This window comes from Rhopalosiphum maidis, chromosome 3, assembly GCF_003676215.2.
Source record: "Rhopalosiphum maidis isolate BTI-1 chromosome 3, ASM367621v3, whole genome shotgun sequence".
Lineage (NCBI taxonomy): Eukaryota > Metazoa > Arthropoda > Insecta > Hemiptera > Aphididae > Rhopalosiphum > Rhopalosiphum maidis.
The window spans coordinates 56264351-56282843 of NC_040879.1; the positions used below are offsets into that span (position 1 = coordinate 56264351).

Genomic DNA, 18493 nt, shown 5'->3' on the forward strand with positions numbered 1-18493 from the left:
AACCTATTATAACCAGGGACTCAGTTTATCACAAAAACGGTATTTCGGACTTAATTTACCTAGTCCCGTTTATTTATTTTTAATTCAAATGGGCTAAAACCCATCACAGTTTTTAAGTATAATATGTAAAACAATAAGGTTAAATTAAAAAAAAAAGACAAAGAAAATAATTACAGAACAATGAATAAATATAATAAAAATTGAATTCATGCATAAAATCTAATTTTATAAAATATTTTGCGTATTACGATACCAATTGTTGATGAAGCCTAACAACTAATGGATTATTCTTGTTAATTTAATCTGAGGGTGTCAGCAATAAAAAAATAATTTAAAATATAAATAATGAATTACATATTATTCAAATAACACCATAGCTATAAGTCCTAAGACTAACTAATATAGTCTATATATAGTAATATATAGACTAATATGTCTATACCATAATACTGCCTCTCTTAATCCAGAAGACAGTGAACCTAAGCAACATTGTAATAGTTTTAAGAAAAATAAAATAACTTTTTATAAATAATCTTGTTATTTTTATCACATACTCAAAATTAATTAATAAATAATTTATAATCCTTAAGTAACTTTTTATGTAAATTCCAATAAAAATCACTGTTAAACACTATAAAACTTTTAATTACCTCAAAACATATATGCATAATTTTAGTCGAAGAGTCAATGTATGAGACATCAATAATGTTGTTTACCAAGGAAAAATGCAATATGAGTATTTACATATTTTTAGCTTATAAATACACAGTTTTTTTTAGTTTTTTTACTTAACTAACATGTTAATAAATTACTAAACATATTTTAATAAAACATTTATTAAATAAAACAATAATTAAAGTCATCTGAGTGTATAATTTTTAACAAAATAGGTTATCACTAAAACTTTTATGAAAACCTTAATATGGTTATTATGTATCAATTCAATATTTAGGTATGTATAATATCTTAAAAATTTTAGAAATACAATAAAAAAAATAATAAACTAGGAACATAAATAATTAAGGAACATGTTAAATAAAGAATTAAAAAATGATTATAAATAGTAAAAAAAAAAAATAAATGAAACAAATTTGACTTTTTTCAATAATTAGAATCAAAATTTTTCCAAAATGATTTTCTCATTCAAACATCACTTTATGTTAAAACTTTTTGAATAACAAGAATAAATCATAAATGATTGCTGGTTTCTGGCTGTTGGCAGCTATCTTGTAATAATTTCGAAAAATGTGTTTTTAAGCTTTTGATGTTAAATGGAATCAATTTTGTGGCTAAAACATTAAATTAAATAATCTATTAAAATAGTGAACAATATTACAAGTGCAGTTATATTAGTTTATAGACTTACTTGTATGACTTGTCACAACCATTAAAAAAGTATCAAATGTTAATTTATGTATGAAAATTGTTAACCTCGAATGTCGAATTTCAAACATGTCATGGGATATCCTGTATCGGCTGCAAAAATACAGTTTTTAGTATAAGCATATATTTATACTCAATTATGAACATTATATAATATCAGGGCCCAGGAGTGGATTCAGATTTATTTAACGGAGGGTGAATATCGCATATTAAAAAATAAAATTTGTGTCAAATATAGGTATTTATATGTGTGTTAAACAATAACATATAATAAAATTATGTTAAATACAACATTGACATAAATTAATCAAACAGTAGACTTAAAACAAATACTATTATCAAATATTAGAAAAAAAAATAAAAACATACATAATCATTAGGTAAGAGTAAATTTATATCGCGTTGCTCATCGTTATGGTCAATTTCAAGGATAGCTCAGAACTTAATTACATTGATTCGTGCTTACAACACGTACCTACATAAATATAATATTATTAAGATTACACTGTCGTATTACTAATACTGTATAATTAAAAAAATATTTTTTTTGTTTTTATTAGGAATTTTTTCTAAATATTATATTTTTATATAATAAATAAGGAGCGGATGTTTATGCATTTATCGTATTTTTTAATAACATCTAAATGAATGCGGAGTGAGATAGAAATTTGTTTCATCACTCAAAGAATTCAAATTTATCAATTTAATTTTTCATATTTTTGCATATTTGTTAGATTTTTACTTGTTTGATCATATTTTTATATTCATCATGCATTTAGTGCATACTTGAGGTTTTTCGTATTGTATTAACGGACTAGGCACAACTAATATTAATAGATCAAAATATCCGTGGCTGTAGGCCTATGTAATATTCGCGCCAACCGGGAATAGTCGGTTTCGCTCGTATCACTCGTATCAGTACTCGGTTTCTAATATATAACCCGTGTATATTATTTTCAGATTAACAGAAAATTCAACAGTAGTTTGCAAACGTATTTTTTAATTTTAATAATAATACATTTAATTTTATTTTTAATTTTTAATTTTTAATAAATAAAAAATGTTGTTGATGTATATTTTTAATAAATTCTAAGCATATTTTTATACTTTATAATGCATAATCGCATGCATATTTTTAAATTGTATAGAGTATAAACATCCACTCTTTAATTATAAATGTGTTGATGGAGCATTAATCAATGAATAATAAATATAAAATTGCTTGTTTTATAATAAAATATTACACTATTTCCTTTTATATTTATTAGCAAAATTAGGTACCTAGATATAAATGGACAGATGAGTCGATGTAGGTAATTACTAATTAATTAAAATTTATTATTTTGTAAATTTTGATACTAATATTTAATAAAATAAGATACTATTGATACTAACTCCAATTTTGCTTTGAAGATTTTTATAATTTTTGAAACTTTTTGAGTTCTATTTACGTCGTTATGAGGTACGCGTAAATATTTAGCTATTACAAGAGAAGTAGTCCGTTCAAATAGTATAACCTCGTCACATTCCATTTCCTCGGCAAATGATTTCAATGTATTTTCAATATCTGAACATTTGATATTAATCTGTATACAATTGAAGACCAAACCTAAAGCATGAAAAAAATGTCAATAACAACTGTTGTGCATATTTTAAACACATTAAATGTAATTAATTACCCCATATAATGATTCATCCCAAATTGATGTCATAAAGCAAGAAATCTTTACAGGTTTGGAAATGTTGATTAGTTCATTTTCACGATCTTTGAACAACTATTGGACAAATATTGTTGTAGTAAATTGTTTTAACTCAAACCAACTTGAATATATAATAGAACTATTAAGTTCATATACCTTTTCCCTCTGGTCAGGTTTTATCAAATCCATTTTATGCATTAGACAAAACACGTTGACAAAAGGAGAACCTTCGCAAATAGCACTTAAGAGTGATTTGAAGTGCTTCAGATCTGTTGCAAATTCATTGTCGCGGTTATTAACTTCAAACAAGTAAACAAAAACATCAATGTTGCGAAATAGATGCTTTCGTTTATGGTCAAAGTAATTGTTAACAAATTTATCTTGTCTGTAATATAAATAAATAAATTATAATTTTAAATACCAGAATTTTTGTATTTAATTAATTAAAATATAAATATTATAGGCAACTAAGCAAGTACCAATAATTAATTAAAATTAAAATTTGTAGGTAATGTGATGTATACTCATTACTCAGAATTAATAATATTGTTTTTTCAAAACAAATTATTATATAATTGTGTACTTAATTGTTTAATACAATATCTAGGTAATATACATAAAGTTTTATGTTGTATAACTTATTCACTTATATAAATTGTATTGTACTAATTTGTATTAAAATATTATAATATTGTATTAAATTGTATATGTGTTGTGCAAAGTCGTTAAATTATATTAATATTTTTAGATTCTAAACGAAGAGATGAATGTATTATTTTTACAATGGTGTGCTTTTTTTATGTTTACACAATAAGCAGTCAAAAAAAGCGGTTAGCAAATTGAATTATGTTTATATTTTAGAGCTTTTTGGTTAAAATTAAAAATGATCATGGTATCTACTAGTGAAAAATATTTTTCGTAATAATTGGTAAAAATAAACAAAAAATCAATAAATAACAAGAATTTTTACATGAATTCAGTTTTTGAGAAAATTCTATTCAGTTTTTTTTTTATAAAAACTTGACATTTTAACTACCTAATTGTTTGTATTATATTATAATAGTATTTTCTATGAATAGTGTAATTATCTAAGTATGTTGAGTTATTAATAGGCATTGGATTATTTTCAATTAGATTTTTGTTTTAAATATCTATTGTAAAAAAGTGTGTTTTCTGTCGAATAACTTGAAAATGTGAATCTAAGTTTAAATTGTGTAGACACAATTTGGTTATAATATAATCAAATGATTATTGAATAATTGTCATTTGAATTAAATAAATGATCATTTTCTATACATAATATAATTTTTCAAAAATTTGTACTTTTTTAACCTATTTATAGGTAATTGAAATTTTAGATTTTAGTTTGTTTTTTTTATTAATACCAATACAAAAATATGAATGGATATAAATGATTAAAAAATTAATATATGTAACTAATATAAGGTTTTTAATAATTTTTTTTTTTTCAAATTAAAAAATATTGAAAATTTGTAGGTAGAAAAACATAAACTAATTTTTGTTTTTATATATAATAACAATTGAAAAATTTAATACAAGGTTTTTCATACATTTTGAAATCTAAATTTAAAAAAATATTCAACCAGTAAATTTAATTTTTTATGACCGCATGAAATTTAAATTTTTATGACTCACGATGAAAACTATTCATACGATTTTGGGTTTTTGTTGTTATTCAAAAACGAATAATCATAGTTACTTGATATTTTCACCAAATATAGATATTTGTATTATATTTTTCCATACATAGTATAATTTTTATAATATTTTGAATTTGTTGAGATATTTATAGGCACGAGAAATTTTTAATTTTTTTCTTTAAATGTCTCAAAATTCTTGAAAGATTAATTCAAAATCCCACATAAGTTGCTCTTAAATCTATATAAAAATAAAACATTATAATAAAAGTAAAATAAATAATTTAATAGCTATATAAAAATTCATAACATGAAATATACTATAGTGATGTAAGTCGACACTCCGCTCATAATCGTTTTTCGTTTACAATAGTATATCAATGAAATTTGGATTAAATTTAACATAGCCATAAAAGTGAGCAGTTAATGCTCTGAAAAAGTGAATGCGTCTCGTTTTTTATTTTTATAGCTTAAGTGGCTGAGTGCGTTCACAGTGATACTAGCAAATTATATTGAATAGCTCGTATCTATCTATTGTGTTATCGGTTTACAGTTGTAGGTTTCCATGTATTTAATATAAAGTGAGTGGTTAAAAACTTTAAAGATACAAGAAAAACTATTAAGAGGACGTCATACCCGCATGTGTTGTCTCTGTCTTACGAACGTAAGACATAGCAAATTTGTGTTCAGCAGATTTAATTTTATGCTGTTAGCTTTATTATTAGAGCCAATTTACCAATTATAAATCTTAAAGGTAATAATATTATCTAGGGCACCTCATAGGTTTTTATTGATATCTTAATTTTTAAGTGAATTATAGTTATGTAAAATATTAAAATTTTAAAATGCTAGTAACTCGCTTAAAAATTAAAATATCAATAAAAACCCATGAGATCCCTAGATAATATTATTACCTTTAAGTTTGATAATAGATAAATTGGCTCTTATATTAAAGCATAAAATTGAATCTGCTGAACGCAAATTTGCTATGTCTTACGTTCGTAAGACAGAGACAACACATTCGGGTATGACATCCTCTTAATCACAATATTTCAAATGAAAATCTTTAATATTATAAATGTAATCTGAACAATAATTTCTGATGTGACTGATGAGTGATGTAACATAGTGAAGAAACCAGAATACCAGATTTTATTACTCAAAATCAATATTAACCAGGGCTCGGGACTTATAACACTCAAACTCATTAAAATAAGCTCTTAAAAACATCATTATAAGCATTTGAAAATTTAAATTTGAGCAAAAGTATTTAATCAAAAAAAAAACTTTCTTTTTACATAAATATGTAAGCACTAGACATAATTTGTAACTGTGCTAAAAATAATATAATTAAAGGTTACAAAAAATATTGAACAAAATGATTAGGAAAAGTTTTTAACTAAAAAATCAAAAAAATAATAAATCTTTATATTATAAAAAAACCAAACTTCACTTTTGAGACATTTTGCCTTATTGTTTATAGATTTTTCAAACCATAAAACCATAAAAAGTAAAAAAACTGGTCAAAAATAGCAAAAATTTAAAATTTCATAATTGAACGTGTTGTAACATGATATACACTTCCATAGCACTCTGCTACGTTTAAAGTCAATCCATAAAAAATAAGCAAATGCTTGAAGTCCCAAGTCCTGATAATGACTAAACTTACTAAACGCAATTACAACTCATTTAAACTCAAAAAGTGTAAGCGAATTTGTTTCGTAATAGACAATTCATATTATTAATTTTAAAAAAAATGTTTGCTAGAAAACGTGTTATCTTAAACTGACATGATGAGCAAGTTAATTTAAAAAAAAATCAAACATTTTTCTAATTTAAAAAAAACACGATAACCCAATGATCTGGGCTATGTAAAAAATATTACCTTTTTTTCTTTGGATGTATTCCGATCATACCTATTGTCTTATTCCAGATGCACTTAAGTCATTAAATAAAGGTCGTTTCGGAAGAGCACTCGAGACTTTCTTGTCTACAAACGCATTGCCGGTAGTTAGTTGTTACACACCCTAATGACCAATTCGATGCCGAGTTTGGCGAGTTTTATAGTTGTTTTATCGCTATAGGTTCACTGTATCATTGTGTATAGTTTATGAGTACATCTTCCGCGAGTTCATTGCCACTCGCCGTGGTTACCATTATTGTATAATGTATATAATATTAGTATAAAGTATTTAGTATTACAACATGATTGTTTTATTTATTGAATATTACTTGCACAACGGTGCAATACAAAGTTCTAATGGATTCGGTGTCATTTTTTTAAAATTCTAAATATTTCAAATTAAGATAAACGTACAGAGAATCATCTGTTGATAATTTAAAATCCAGCATCATATTTAGCTGGTCACTATGGTCAGATTGTTTGAGAAAAAACTTACCCTCCACAATCCTTAATGTTGAACAGCATATGTCCGAGGAATGGAACGTGTGTTGTTTCAACTTCATCTAAACATTGTTAATTATTATTGTTTAATATTATATTGAAACATTCATTCATAATATAATATTACTTGTTGCACATAATCTTTTGGTATCAATGGGTTCAAAGTTGTCAAAAATTATGGACCGCATGCTAGTTTTCCCGGAACTTCCACGACCCATTATCAAAATCTGTTAAATCAAATTAATAAATTCATCATCATATAAGTATCAAGGAAACAGTTAATATTAAATAAGAAATAAAATTATTATTCGTATTTGTTTTTGTGATTTTAGTTTATCAATATACGACGTTTGGAGTGTTTTTGGACACAATTATTACGTACATATAAAAAACTCGAAAAACTAGGTTTGGGACTTATAGCATTTGTATATCCATCATAGGTGATGTAGAACATAGCAGAGTGATGTACAAGTACGTTTTATAGTACGGAGAATTCAATTATGAATATTTTGTATATATAGAGGATTTTTGCATATTTTAGAGGTTTTTTCATTTTTTTTTCGTTATACTGACGCATAATCGACGATTTTTAACAATTGATGGATAATATTGTTGTTTAAAATGTATTAATTAACATGTTGAACGGTTAATTAGAAAAATTTGTTTTGAGTGTAGTAATACTATTTGTATAGCTATCTATCACAAAAATGTTGCACATGAACGTAGGTGATTTATAAATACTCAATAAATCGAAAACCCTGTAGTGATCTGAGATGGTTAATTGAAAAACGTCCGATATGCGTACTTATTTATAAAAAAATTTTAGAAAAGCCCCTTCTAGAATTCAATTATTTAAAACTCCCGTCGACGTGGAACATTTATTTTCGGCATATAAGTGAATTCTAATCGTTATAGGAGAGCCTCCCAGTTCGAGGTTAGGTTAGATTCGAAAACACCTTATAGTCCAAATGTCCTGTGCAATCACAAAGTAAACATTTTATTAACAACAACAAATTTTTAGTAAATATTTACCTATATTATAATATAAATTTGTATTTTTTTTCAGAACATTCAAAACCCAATTTTTAAAGGTTTAATTTTAATTTTTTGAAATTTATTAATTTATTATATTATAATTAAATTACAATTTTTTATTAATATTTGTATGAAAAATCCTTTTTTTTAATGAATTTTTAAGTGCTTTTTTTAATTTTATTAATTAATACTTATATTTAAATAACAATTTTTTTTTATATTCATACCTATGAAAAAAATCCTTTTTAAATAATTTTTTAACTGTTTTTTTCATTTGTAGTGCATATTTTTAAGTTTATCGGATCATATATAAGCGTAAATTTTAGTGCTTTTTAGTGCTATTAGTCCCGAACCCTTCCGATAGGTATAAAGTAATATTAAATTTATTATACTATTATAACAGTTATGATTTAACTATATCGTATAGTATATTACTTATGTTGTTATTACCATTATTAATCATACCGCAGAATTCACAAATACTTAGTCATTACTCACTAGTCTGTAAAAATTATAAGAAAAATTGATTGATAGAATATTGCTCAAAGACATCGCGGATATCGGAATATTACAAAAGGTGTCCCAAACGCATTATGATACATTCACTAAACACACCGAATTTTGTATAAATTCTCCCAAATTATTGAGAACCAACAATTTTATTAGGTATATATTTTAGGTGAACAAATTAAAAATTAAATTATTATTAATGTATATAATAACTTACATCAGCGGTCCCTAATTATTTGTGCACCGTGATCTCATTTCAGAGACACTACGGCTCATCTGAGAATGAAAATAATTCATTAGACATTAATTATTAGTTTTTCTTATTCATTTTTCACTTTTAAAGAAATATTTTAGTTTACTTTAACTAGTGTTCATTTTTACCATGTTCCTCGTTATATTCGCAGAAGATTGAACTAACAAAATGCACTACCGGCTCAAAAGGTTGGAAACTGCAAATCTATATAGTCTAACTATCAAAGCGTGTCGAATAACGGACCACGAACATTTTTCAATGTCTTCCCATGACATTTTAAATAATTTTATTTTTAATTTTAATCGTTACAGATATTTGTATTTATAATCCGAGTAAAAACAATTACGAATGACTTGGTTTTTTTTTAAATTATATTCTTCACAAATATTTATAGTTAGTATAGGTAATAGGTATAAATGTACAGTGTATATAATTTACCTATTGGCTATTATTTTCATGATTTATATAGTAATACTAATACATCAAAATTTAAGCATTTTGATATGTATACTAAATAATAAGACGTGTTCAAAAGCATTTACCGAAATCCCATAACTAAAAAATCCAATTCCAAAATTACTGTTGGAATTTATATTTACTATTTAGTCGACAATGACATTTACTTCACCGAATTAACGGACCATGTTGAATTTATCAGTGGAATACGATTGCGCGCAGTGCTGGAATAACAAAGAACATTTTGACTATTCAAAGGTGTACGATGGCGCGTGAAATTGGGTGCGACGTTGACAAAATATTTTTTTAACAAACATTAAATCATAATTATTTTAATATTTAAATACAGGTACAAATATATCATTAAAATCATTTAAATATTAAACAAAACCTTCATTTTGTAATTACCTTTAATTGTGTAATGCCATGTAGGGTTAGCTGGAAGTTTAATTAATAATAGAAACTTATTTAAGTTTATTAGCCGCTAGATTTAGAACTTGTAGCTTTACGTTTGCAACTTTCCCGTAAAATTTGTCTATCAATTTTTTTAATTGAATCTAGGAACAGGGTGGTTATGATGCTCACTGTAGACGTACACTGTTTTACACAGCACTTTCATCAGCCCGCTGTCTAAAGTATCGAAAGTAGTGCCCATTCATTACTAACAAATCACTCTCCTTTTCCAAAATTCTATGGCGAATTTAATCTTCCATTTAAAAAATGAATATAAAATGTTAACACTGCGAAAAAAGGACGTAGGCTGATACAGATTAAACGCGAACACAACTGACAGTAAATAGATAAATAGGTATGTCGTGCGCGATTATAGTTTAGGTATATTCGTACACATATGTCGGAATTTACATTTAAACCGTTGTAGCATAAAGTACCTATTTTGATCCAATATACAAGTATCAGTAAATGTATCTAAAATATAACCAATTATTTTTTAGTGATTGGAAGTTTGTCTGCTAATAAATAATCTACTATAGTTACGTACGGATTTACCGTAAATTTATATATTTGACGACGTTGATTAGAACTAAAAATAATATATACAGCGTGCGTTATCGTACGCCTAAAAAGGTACCGCCGATAAGGATCACGGGCTATTCAACGGCTTCGTCGTATTTAGTTCCCAATTATTAAGATTTGATTTAACTTTTCATTTTTTCAATGTCTCATTAATCATTTCACTGATTTTTTTTTTTATCAAGTAATTATAGTATTTAATTATACAAAACGATTTTCAGGCAACAAAATGTAATGCGACATTTGCATGTCAAATTAAGTACTTACCTAAAAATCAAGAATAAAAATAATTCAAAATATGATTACAAGTCAAATGAGCCGATGTTACGGTATTACATTATAATTCATAATAATTCATTTAATAGATTTAAATTTGTATAAACATATAATTAGCATTGCGTTATATAAGTATCTATTACCATTGTCAAAATACTCAACATTTATCGCGTTGTATCTACTTGTACCTCACATTATTGATTATAGAATAATAATTAAACTGAATATTGTTGCACAAAAGATGATAATAATATATAATTTAATTTGATAACATAAAAAAACACACGTGTTAGGTTGTTAGATACACATCATCTTAAAAGTAGGTGTCTTGTCAAAATAACAGATGTACATATTTACTCAAATTGTTTTAAAAAAAAAGTGTTAAATTAGTAGCACAATCATTGAGCTATTCCATGACAGCAACGATCTGAACATTCCGAGCTTTATACGAACTGCATGGACATTACTATTATTATTTGTATACTTAGTATTTTTGTGAACTCTTCATAATATTCCATCACAAGCTGTCAGCTTATCGGAGGGTTGCAAATTTTTACACACACTTATTATCTTAATATATATTTTTAATTTAACTCATTATTAATTGTAGTTTATAATTTTCTATAATATATGTTCTATGTAAAAAGAAAATTATTTGCAAATAAACATTATTATTATTATTATTTGTAAACTAATACTTCTTTAAATACCGCGAATTTTATTGAATTTATCAACTATTTATTCGATTGTCTTAATAGCAGATCTTTGTACAGACATAATCTATATCTATATGAATTAATTAATTCATTAGGTACTGTACGCAATTTCTTAAAAGAAGCTCCGCAATATCTCATAATTTTACAAAAATTAAAAAAAAGATTAACCGCCCTTTTTAAAAGTTTTACACAGACAATTGTGTTGTAATTTTTTGAAGAATAAAAATCTAATCATATTATATTTTTAATGACTAATTGATTAAATAAGGACATGTTATAGAAAATCTTTTTAGTATTTTTCGATAAAATGGTGGTTAGAACAAAAACCCAACTACCAGATCAATTAGGAATTTTAAAGAAGTAATAGTATTTTTCTTTAAGATATGAATTGCGAGGCGATTATAGGAGATGAAAATCCTGTAATATTTAATTTGGTAAGATCTCTATAAAAAATAAACAAATTGTCAAAATAAATTATTTGTTGATAAAAAGCTGTATCTGTTTATTAAAAATTATACTTCAATTGAAAATAAAAGTCGACTTAAAGCATCATCAATAGTTTCAATAATACAGTAAATAAAATTTTAAATATTTTTATTAACTAAATTTGCAAAAAACTAAAATAACATTTCTAATACTTAGCGCGTAAAATATAATAACACAATTAAAAAACGGTTTGATAAATTAATGAAAAACTGCGTAGAGTATAAAATATACATAATTGAACGACTATTAGTGTGAACTATTAAAATCAAAATATTTAATAAAACAAAATTATTTTCAATTACTTTAAACTTAGCATTTTTTTGTACATAACCCTTATTTTAAAAATTATTATTTACATGGTCATTTAATTGAAGACAATTAATATTTTTTTTTGGTGGCAGCGGGGGTGAACAATTGATTACATTATGTATGTATATATATAAATATAGACAATATAGTCATATTATAAAACGAAATCAAACTTTCTGTTCTTATTAGTTAATTTATCAATCACTGTTGGGAAGTAGGAAACTCCAGAACCCCCATTCCCATAAATACACCACGGATATATTATAGGTAGGTACAACGCACATCACGACATTTTATTAGGCATATTATATATTCTATACGTTATATACAAGTCCGATAATCTACAACTGAATAATAATAAAATTATGAAATATAATGATTAACAAAATATTGTAGGATATAAAGATATAATCCAGGCAGGAAAATAAAAAAATGAGACGGTGGGTCGGTGGCAGCGGAAGAAAAATAAATTGTCTGCGAAATGAAACAGTGGCGAAACGGGATCGGCCATCGTTGTCCATTCGTTAAACAGGTTGTAGTACACTTACGGTCACGACCTTTTTCGTTTCATTTTTGGTTAAGAGGACGCTATACCCACATGCGTTGTCTCTGTCTTAAAGAAGAACTTTACCTGTGTTGTAGCGTTTTAATTTTTTTGATAGTGGTAACCAATAATTTTTAATAATTAAATGAAAAAAAACCTAAAATACTCAAACCGATAACTTTAATTACATTCATGTTATCAAAAAAAATTAAAACGCTACGACACAGGTAAGGTTCTTCCCAATGGGATTTATAATTTTGGTTGTTTTGATTAAAATATTGAGGGAGTAAAGTTGTCTCACGCAAAACAGTTTTTAATTATGTTACACGTGTATAAATCAGAGACAACGCATGTGGGTATAGCGTCCTCTTAATTAATTTTGATTTACCTACGCATTGAATTAAGGTATATAATATATATATAATATAGATCAGGGGTGGCCAAGCTTTTTTTTTGCAGCGATCTATTAAAAATATACTTCACCTTTGAGGATTGACTTCCATAAAAAACTTTACCACCATGATTAATTTTCGTGTGCGTAGCATAAAAATAAATTCTAACACGATTGACTTGGAAATCGTTTGCGATCGACCGTTTGGCCGCCCCTGATATAGATGCTATAGACTATAGTCCTATAAATAGTTTTAAAATGTATTATAAATGTATTTTTCCGGGTTTAGAACTGACAGTACTTATTTTTTTTTACTGGATGGTTTATTTAAACAAGATATTCTGTGAGAAACAATCTATCTACCTTTAATTTAACATGACTTATACAGTTTAATAATTGTATTTTAACTTCGATCATTAAATAATAAAAATCTGGAATTTTAATACGTGTACTATAATATCTGCTTTTAAGTTTCCAGGGTTTCCTTTTAGTTATCACTAAATCTATTCCTGATTTATTAATGGTTTAAACTCTTGAAAAATTGAACGAAGGATTGTATGAAATATTATATATATATAATTATATATTTATATTATTTATTATACAAATCGGATAAGCTACTCAGATGTAACTATCCAATATATAGTAATAATTAACTACTAAACATACTAATTCAGAAAAATAGCAACACATTTTTATGGAATATTAACTATATAATCTATAATTATATAATATGTATAACACTTAAATTTAATATTCAGGTAGATTGAAATAAATTGACTGAGAATGGCGCGAAAAAAAGGGCCAATCACATTAGTGCCAACAATGGTGTCAAAAACAATCTTTGTCCTAGTGCATCATAATATATAAATCCATATTCTCAACGATTCAACCACGATATGTAACTAATTTTAACCGACACCAAACCATTTCCGAGAAAACTCAACATTTCGATAGTTTGTATTTAGCTTTATACAAATATATTTTTTATTTTATTTTAAATATATCTTTTATTTATTTTATACTTAATTTAAGTAAGAAATAAAAAAGTGACTATTTTATTTTTCAAGTAAATAAGTATGTGACAACTGAGTAATTATTTATTTTCAAGCCCCTTTTCCCGTTGAAAAATGACTGTGTACGCCACTGCAGTATAATAGTCGATATCTGATTTAATTGACATCATAAATACTATTCTGTCAATGTCAACTTTAAATCCATTAATTATTTCTGTTCAATAAAACAAATATGTAATTCCTCTATACCCAGAATTTAAGTTTTAGCTGAGATATACAAACCTACGAAAAAGTCAAAACTATTGTAATAATTGATATGGTTATTCAAAATTCAAATAATGATACATTATAGATAATATAAATACTCACGTTTACTTTTCGTTTTCCTAATTTACGTAATGAATGTGTTACTGTGCCTGACATTTGTTCAGATATTTCGCCGTCTGATGTGTATTCAACTGCTGCGCCTTTTAAAGCTTCCATTTTTTTTTTAAATTGCACGTATGGATAATGGATATTCTGAGCAAAAAATATCAAAAAATGTCATCTTAATAATTTTTTGAAACATATAGTTGAAGTTTAAATAACTACATACAGTTTAACTTTTAATTTGCACCAATATAAAGTTTTAAAAAAAAGTTTTATGTAAATTAAAATTGTTTAGCAAACATTTAATATATTAAGAACACAATTCGGGTCATTTTTTTCTAATTTATATTTTTGAATAGTTCTAAAAACCTTAAAGGTTATTATTAAAAAAAAACTTAAATACAATAGAGTCGTGATAACTCTAATTATTTTTATTCCCCTAGTAATATAAATTACATATAAATTAATATAAATTCAAGTTAATTAGCGAATTTTTATCTTGCTTCAACTTCGAGTTATAGCAATTGTATATGATATAAAATAAAAATCGTATAATGTATTTCCTTATATACGAGGGTACGAGGGTAATATGTCCGTAACATATGCGTTAAATAATTGTACTTATATCATTTATCAGTTTTTATCTCTCTCTCGTCGGTTACATGCAGGCAGTGGTGGATCTAGGATTTTGGTATTTTTTTGGATGAGGGTGGAAAATATTTTTTTACATTATTAGTATATATGTTACGGTCAAAGTAATTCGGGCATTGTGCACAATGCTCGTCATATTTGGGCAAAGCTGAATCTGCTTTTAATTTAGGTACATTGCCTAGTCATTGTTATACAATAGCCAGACATTGTGTACAGTGCTTAATTGTTTGTGGGCAATGTAAGTTTAACGTGATTCCGCGTATGTATGTATAGTGTATACCAATAACATCTCTGATATCATTAAGAGAAGCGGCTAGAAAATTTTGAAATCTTGGCGGTCAAAGATATAACCATAAGTGCAATTTGAGAAGGATTCGAATTCATAAGCTCCTCAAAATCAATCATAACCCCCCTCCCAAAAATGGTTTGTGTATTCCTTTCCAGCTTTTTATATCTCAGGGAACATACACACAGTACATACGTGCAAATTATAATAGCTCCCTCAAATTTACAACTCAAATTGCGCCTATGGGTGTAACTGTTATCAGCAATGCAAGACAAATAAATGTAAGTTTAGGGCTGCAGGTAAACTATGTACTTCTAAATTTTGGTTGCAAAAATAAATAAAAAATTTGTTAATATTCATAAAATAAATTATTAAGATAAGAAAAATTATTTTACACATTTTTAATTAATTAATTGTAATTGCCCACTGTGCTCTGACCATTCTGTACAATGCCCGGGCAAAGTGTATTAACATATACTACATATACTACAACGCCCGATTATACACTTTGACCGTAACATATATTTTTACAATGGTATTTTAAAATATATTATTAATTCTAATGTATTTTATAAGTGTACGCCTATAGCCTATAGTTTCAACTTTCAAGGTCGACTTATATATATATATATATATAAAGTATAATCTAATTAAATACATATTAAGTATCAAAATAAAATTTGAAACCTGAATTTTTTGTGATTATAAGTTTTGCGTCACAGTCATATTCTTATTTATTTTATGGGCCATGGGGGGCAGGCCCAACTGACCCCCTCCTTAAGTCTACCACTGCATGCAGATATACCGTATTAACTGTATCAACTTATAGAAGTGGAATTGGGATTAAACTATCACAGAACATAATGTGTATACTTAACCTATACGCTATATCGATAGACGATCATTGAGTAATGTGTATAAGATAGTCAACACTCAACTAGTAAGTAGTTAGTAGTCACCATGATGGCATAATCAATTAAAACTTTCCGTGGACGTGAAATATTTGTACATGTTGGTTCATGACATATACTATACGTTATTTTTGATGCATTTAGTGCAAATAAATTAAAATATTTTTAGCGATGTCGTTACAAAGACTCGTGTAAAGCGTTATAATTAATTAAATCATATTATATTATGATAAATAGACAAAAGAGAAAGTCTTTTAAACTTGTTGGCAATTTCTTGAAATTGTCCTATGCCGAAATGGTCACGCCGAAATGTCCTAGACCAGAAAGCTCGCGGGAACCAATTCGTATGTTACCTGTAGATAACCCGGGAACCAATTTGACAGTCGGGAACCACCTCATAGTCGTCCGTGGTTAATTTTATTTCGATCTACCTGTATATCAAACTTAAGGTACTACATGGTAGTATAAATATATATAAGTATATATATTATATATATATATATAATATATAAGTAGTTAACAGTGGTGTTTATCTTAAATTATTTATGTATTATGTTTAAATATAAAATATTATTATTCATTATATCTGTAAAAATATAAAAGATAGATAATTCATTATCTTATTATCTATATACTAAAATCGAGATTTTTATTTTATGGATGTACGAGTAGTTGAATGAAAAAAGTACAAATAATAATTTTTAAAGGATATTTAATTAAAAAAATATTTTAGATTAAAATTATTACAAAAATCTAAAAACACTCTTCTTTGAATTGCATCCTTCTTGAAACATGCCGTTTGAAAATTTTATGAGATATAAAATTTGAAATATTTCAGTACTCGTATTTTAATAAAATGCTGATGTACATATTATATACTTATAACTTATATGATTCAAAATGATAGCACCATCGTGGCATCATTGCGTCGTCAATAGATAAAAAAAAGACCCTAATAAAGAATTTTTTTGAGTATTGTCGACCACGATACACATTGCATATTAATATTAATGATTAAAACTACAACAATGGACTATATTATTATTAATTAATAAATAATTATCATCAATATTTGTATTGCAAAAAAATTCAACATTTCACGTATTTGTGAAATATTTCAGACTTCAAACACTACTTAGGGTTGGCCAATTATTTTGAAACTTTATATATATTTATATTCGGAATCTCTAGGTGTAATATAATATCTGCCCTTAAATTTCCAATTAATTTTCATCGTATAATACGTTACAAGTTGTCTGAATTGATGAGGAAATTGGAATTTGGGTTACAAAATCTATCCCTAATTTATTAACAATGAAACTCTTTTAAAAAAAAAAAAATTAGTGGAAATTGAATATACCTATTGATCTTGTGAAAATAATAAAATTATTATAATGTGTATTATATCAGTAATATTATATATGATACAAATCAAACAAGCAATTCGATTGTACTCGAAAAAATAATCATACGAAATTCAACCTAAATTTGAGTATTGGTATACGCAATTTAAAGTTTAAACGTTGAATATAAAAATTAACAACATACATATACTATATTTTTCAATAATTTAAATTTTTTCTTTAACATAATAAATCCATAGACTTTTTAATAAATCATAAGGTCTATGAATAAATCAGGCTTCATTAAATAGCAAGATAACAGATATCAAGGACATATTATTCAGTGCATGACCTGTCAAGCTCTTATCTATGTGCACGTACCAATTTACATGAGAATATAATTAAGCTAAAGAACATTAATCTATATTATTCAATGATTAATACGAAATAGTCCAAACTATACTTAAATATTATCTTAATATCTTATGATTTATCGTTAAAATATACTTATTAATATGGAAAAACACATGTATTCGTGTGTACCATATGGTTATTGACCTGCAAACTTAAAGGTCTCAAAATAAAATACATTTCCGGTACAATATGAGAACACTGCTGTTAAACTATAATATTGTAGTAGATAAGTTACAGTATTATATATAAAGAAGAAGAATCCTTATTCATAATGAATTTTAAATTTTTATTATACAACAATGCATACACAAAATAATTCAATAATTACCCATTATACAACAATTGATTTT

At 25.8% G+C, this 18493-nt stretch overlaps 1 protein-coding gene across 1 annotated transcript; it reads right to left on the reverse strand.

Moving 5' to 3' along the window:
* Positions 1-1188: 1188 nt before the first annotated feature.
* Positions 1189-14652, reverse strand: LOC113558129 (ras-related GTP-binding protein A-like). The gene is made up of 8 exons (XM_026963639.1): positions 14539-14652; positions 7273-7372; positions 7141-7207; positions 3240-3468; positions 3063-3158; positions 2779-2969; positions 1367-1476; positions 1189-1289 (listed from the first exon to the last, which is right to left on the reverse strand). The coding sequence occupies exons 1-8, from the start codon at positions 14650-14652 to the stop codon at positions 1189-1191; spliced, it is 1008 nt and encodes a 335-aa protein (XP_026819440.1).
* Positions 14653-18493: the final 3841 nt, after the last annotated feature.

Coding starts and splice junctions, on each gene's coding strand:
- LOC113558129 (XM_026963639.1), bottom strand. CDS start 14,652: ATGGAAGCTTTAAAAGGCGCAGCAGTTGAATACACATCAGACGGCGAA. Junction 7,373..14,538: donor TAGGAAAACGAAAAGTAAAC/GTGAGTATTTAT, acceptor TTGATTTAACAG/ATTTTGATAATGGGTCGTGG. Junction 3,159..3,239: donor AACCTGACCAGAGGGAAAAG/GTATATGAACTT, acceptor TTTGTCCAATAG/TTGTTCAAAGATCGTGAAAA.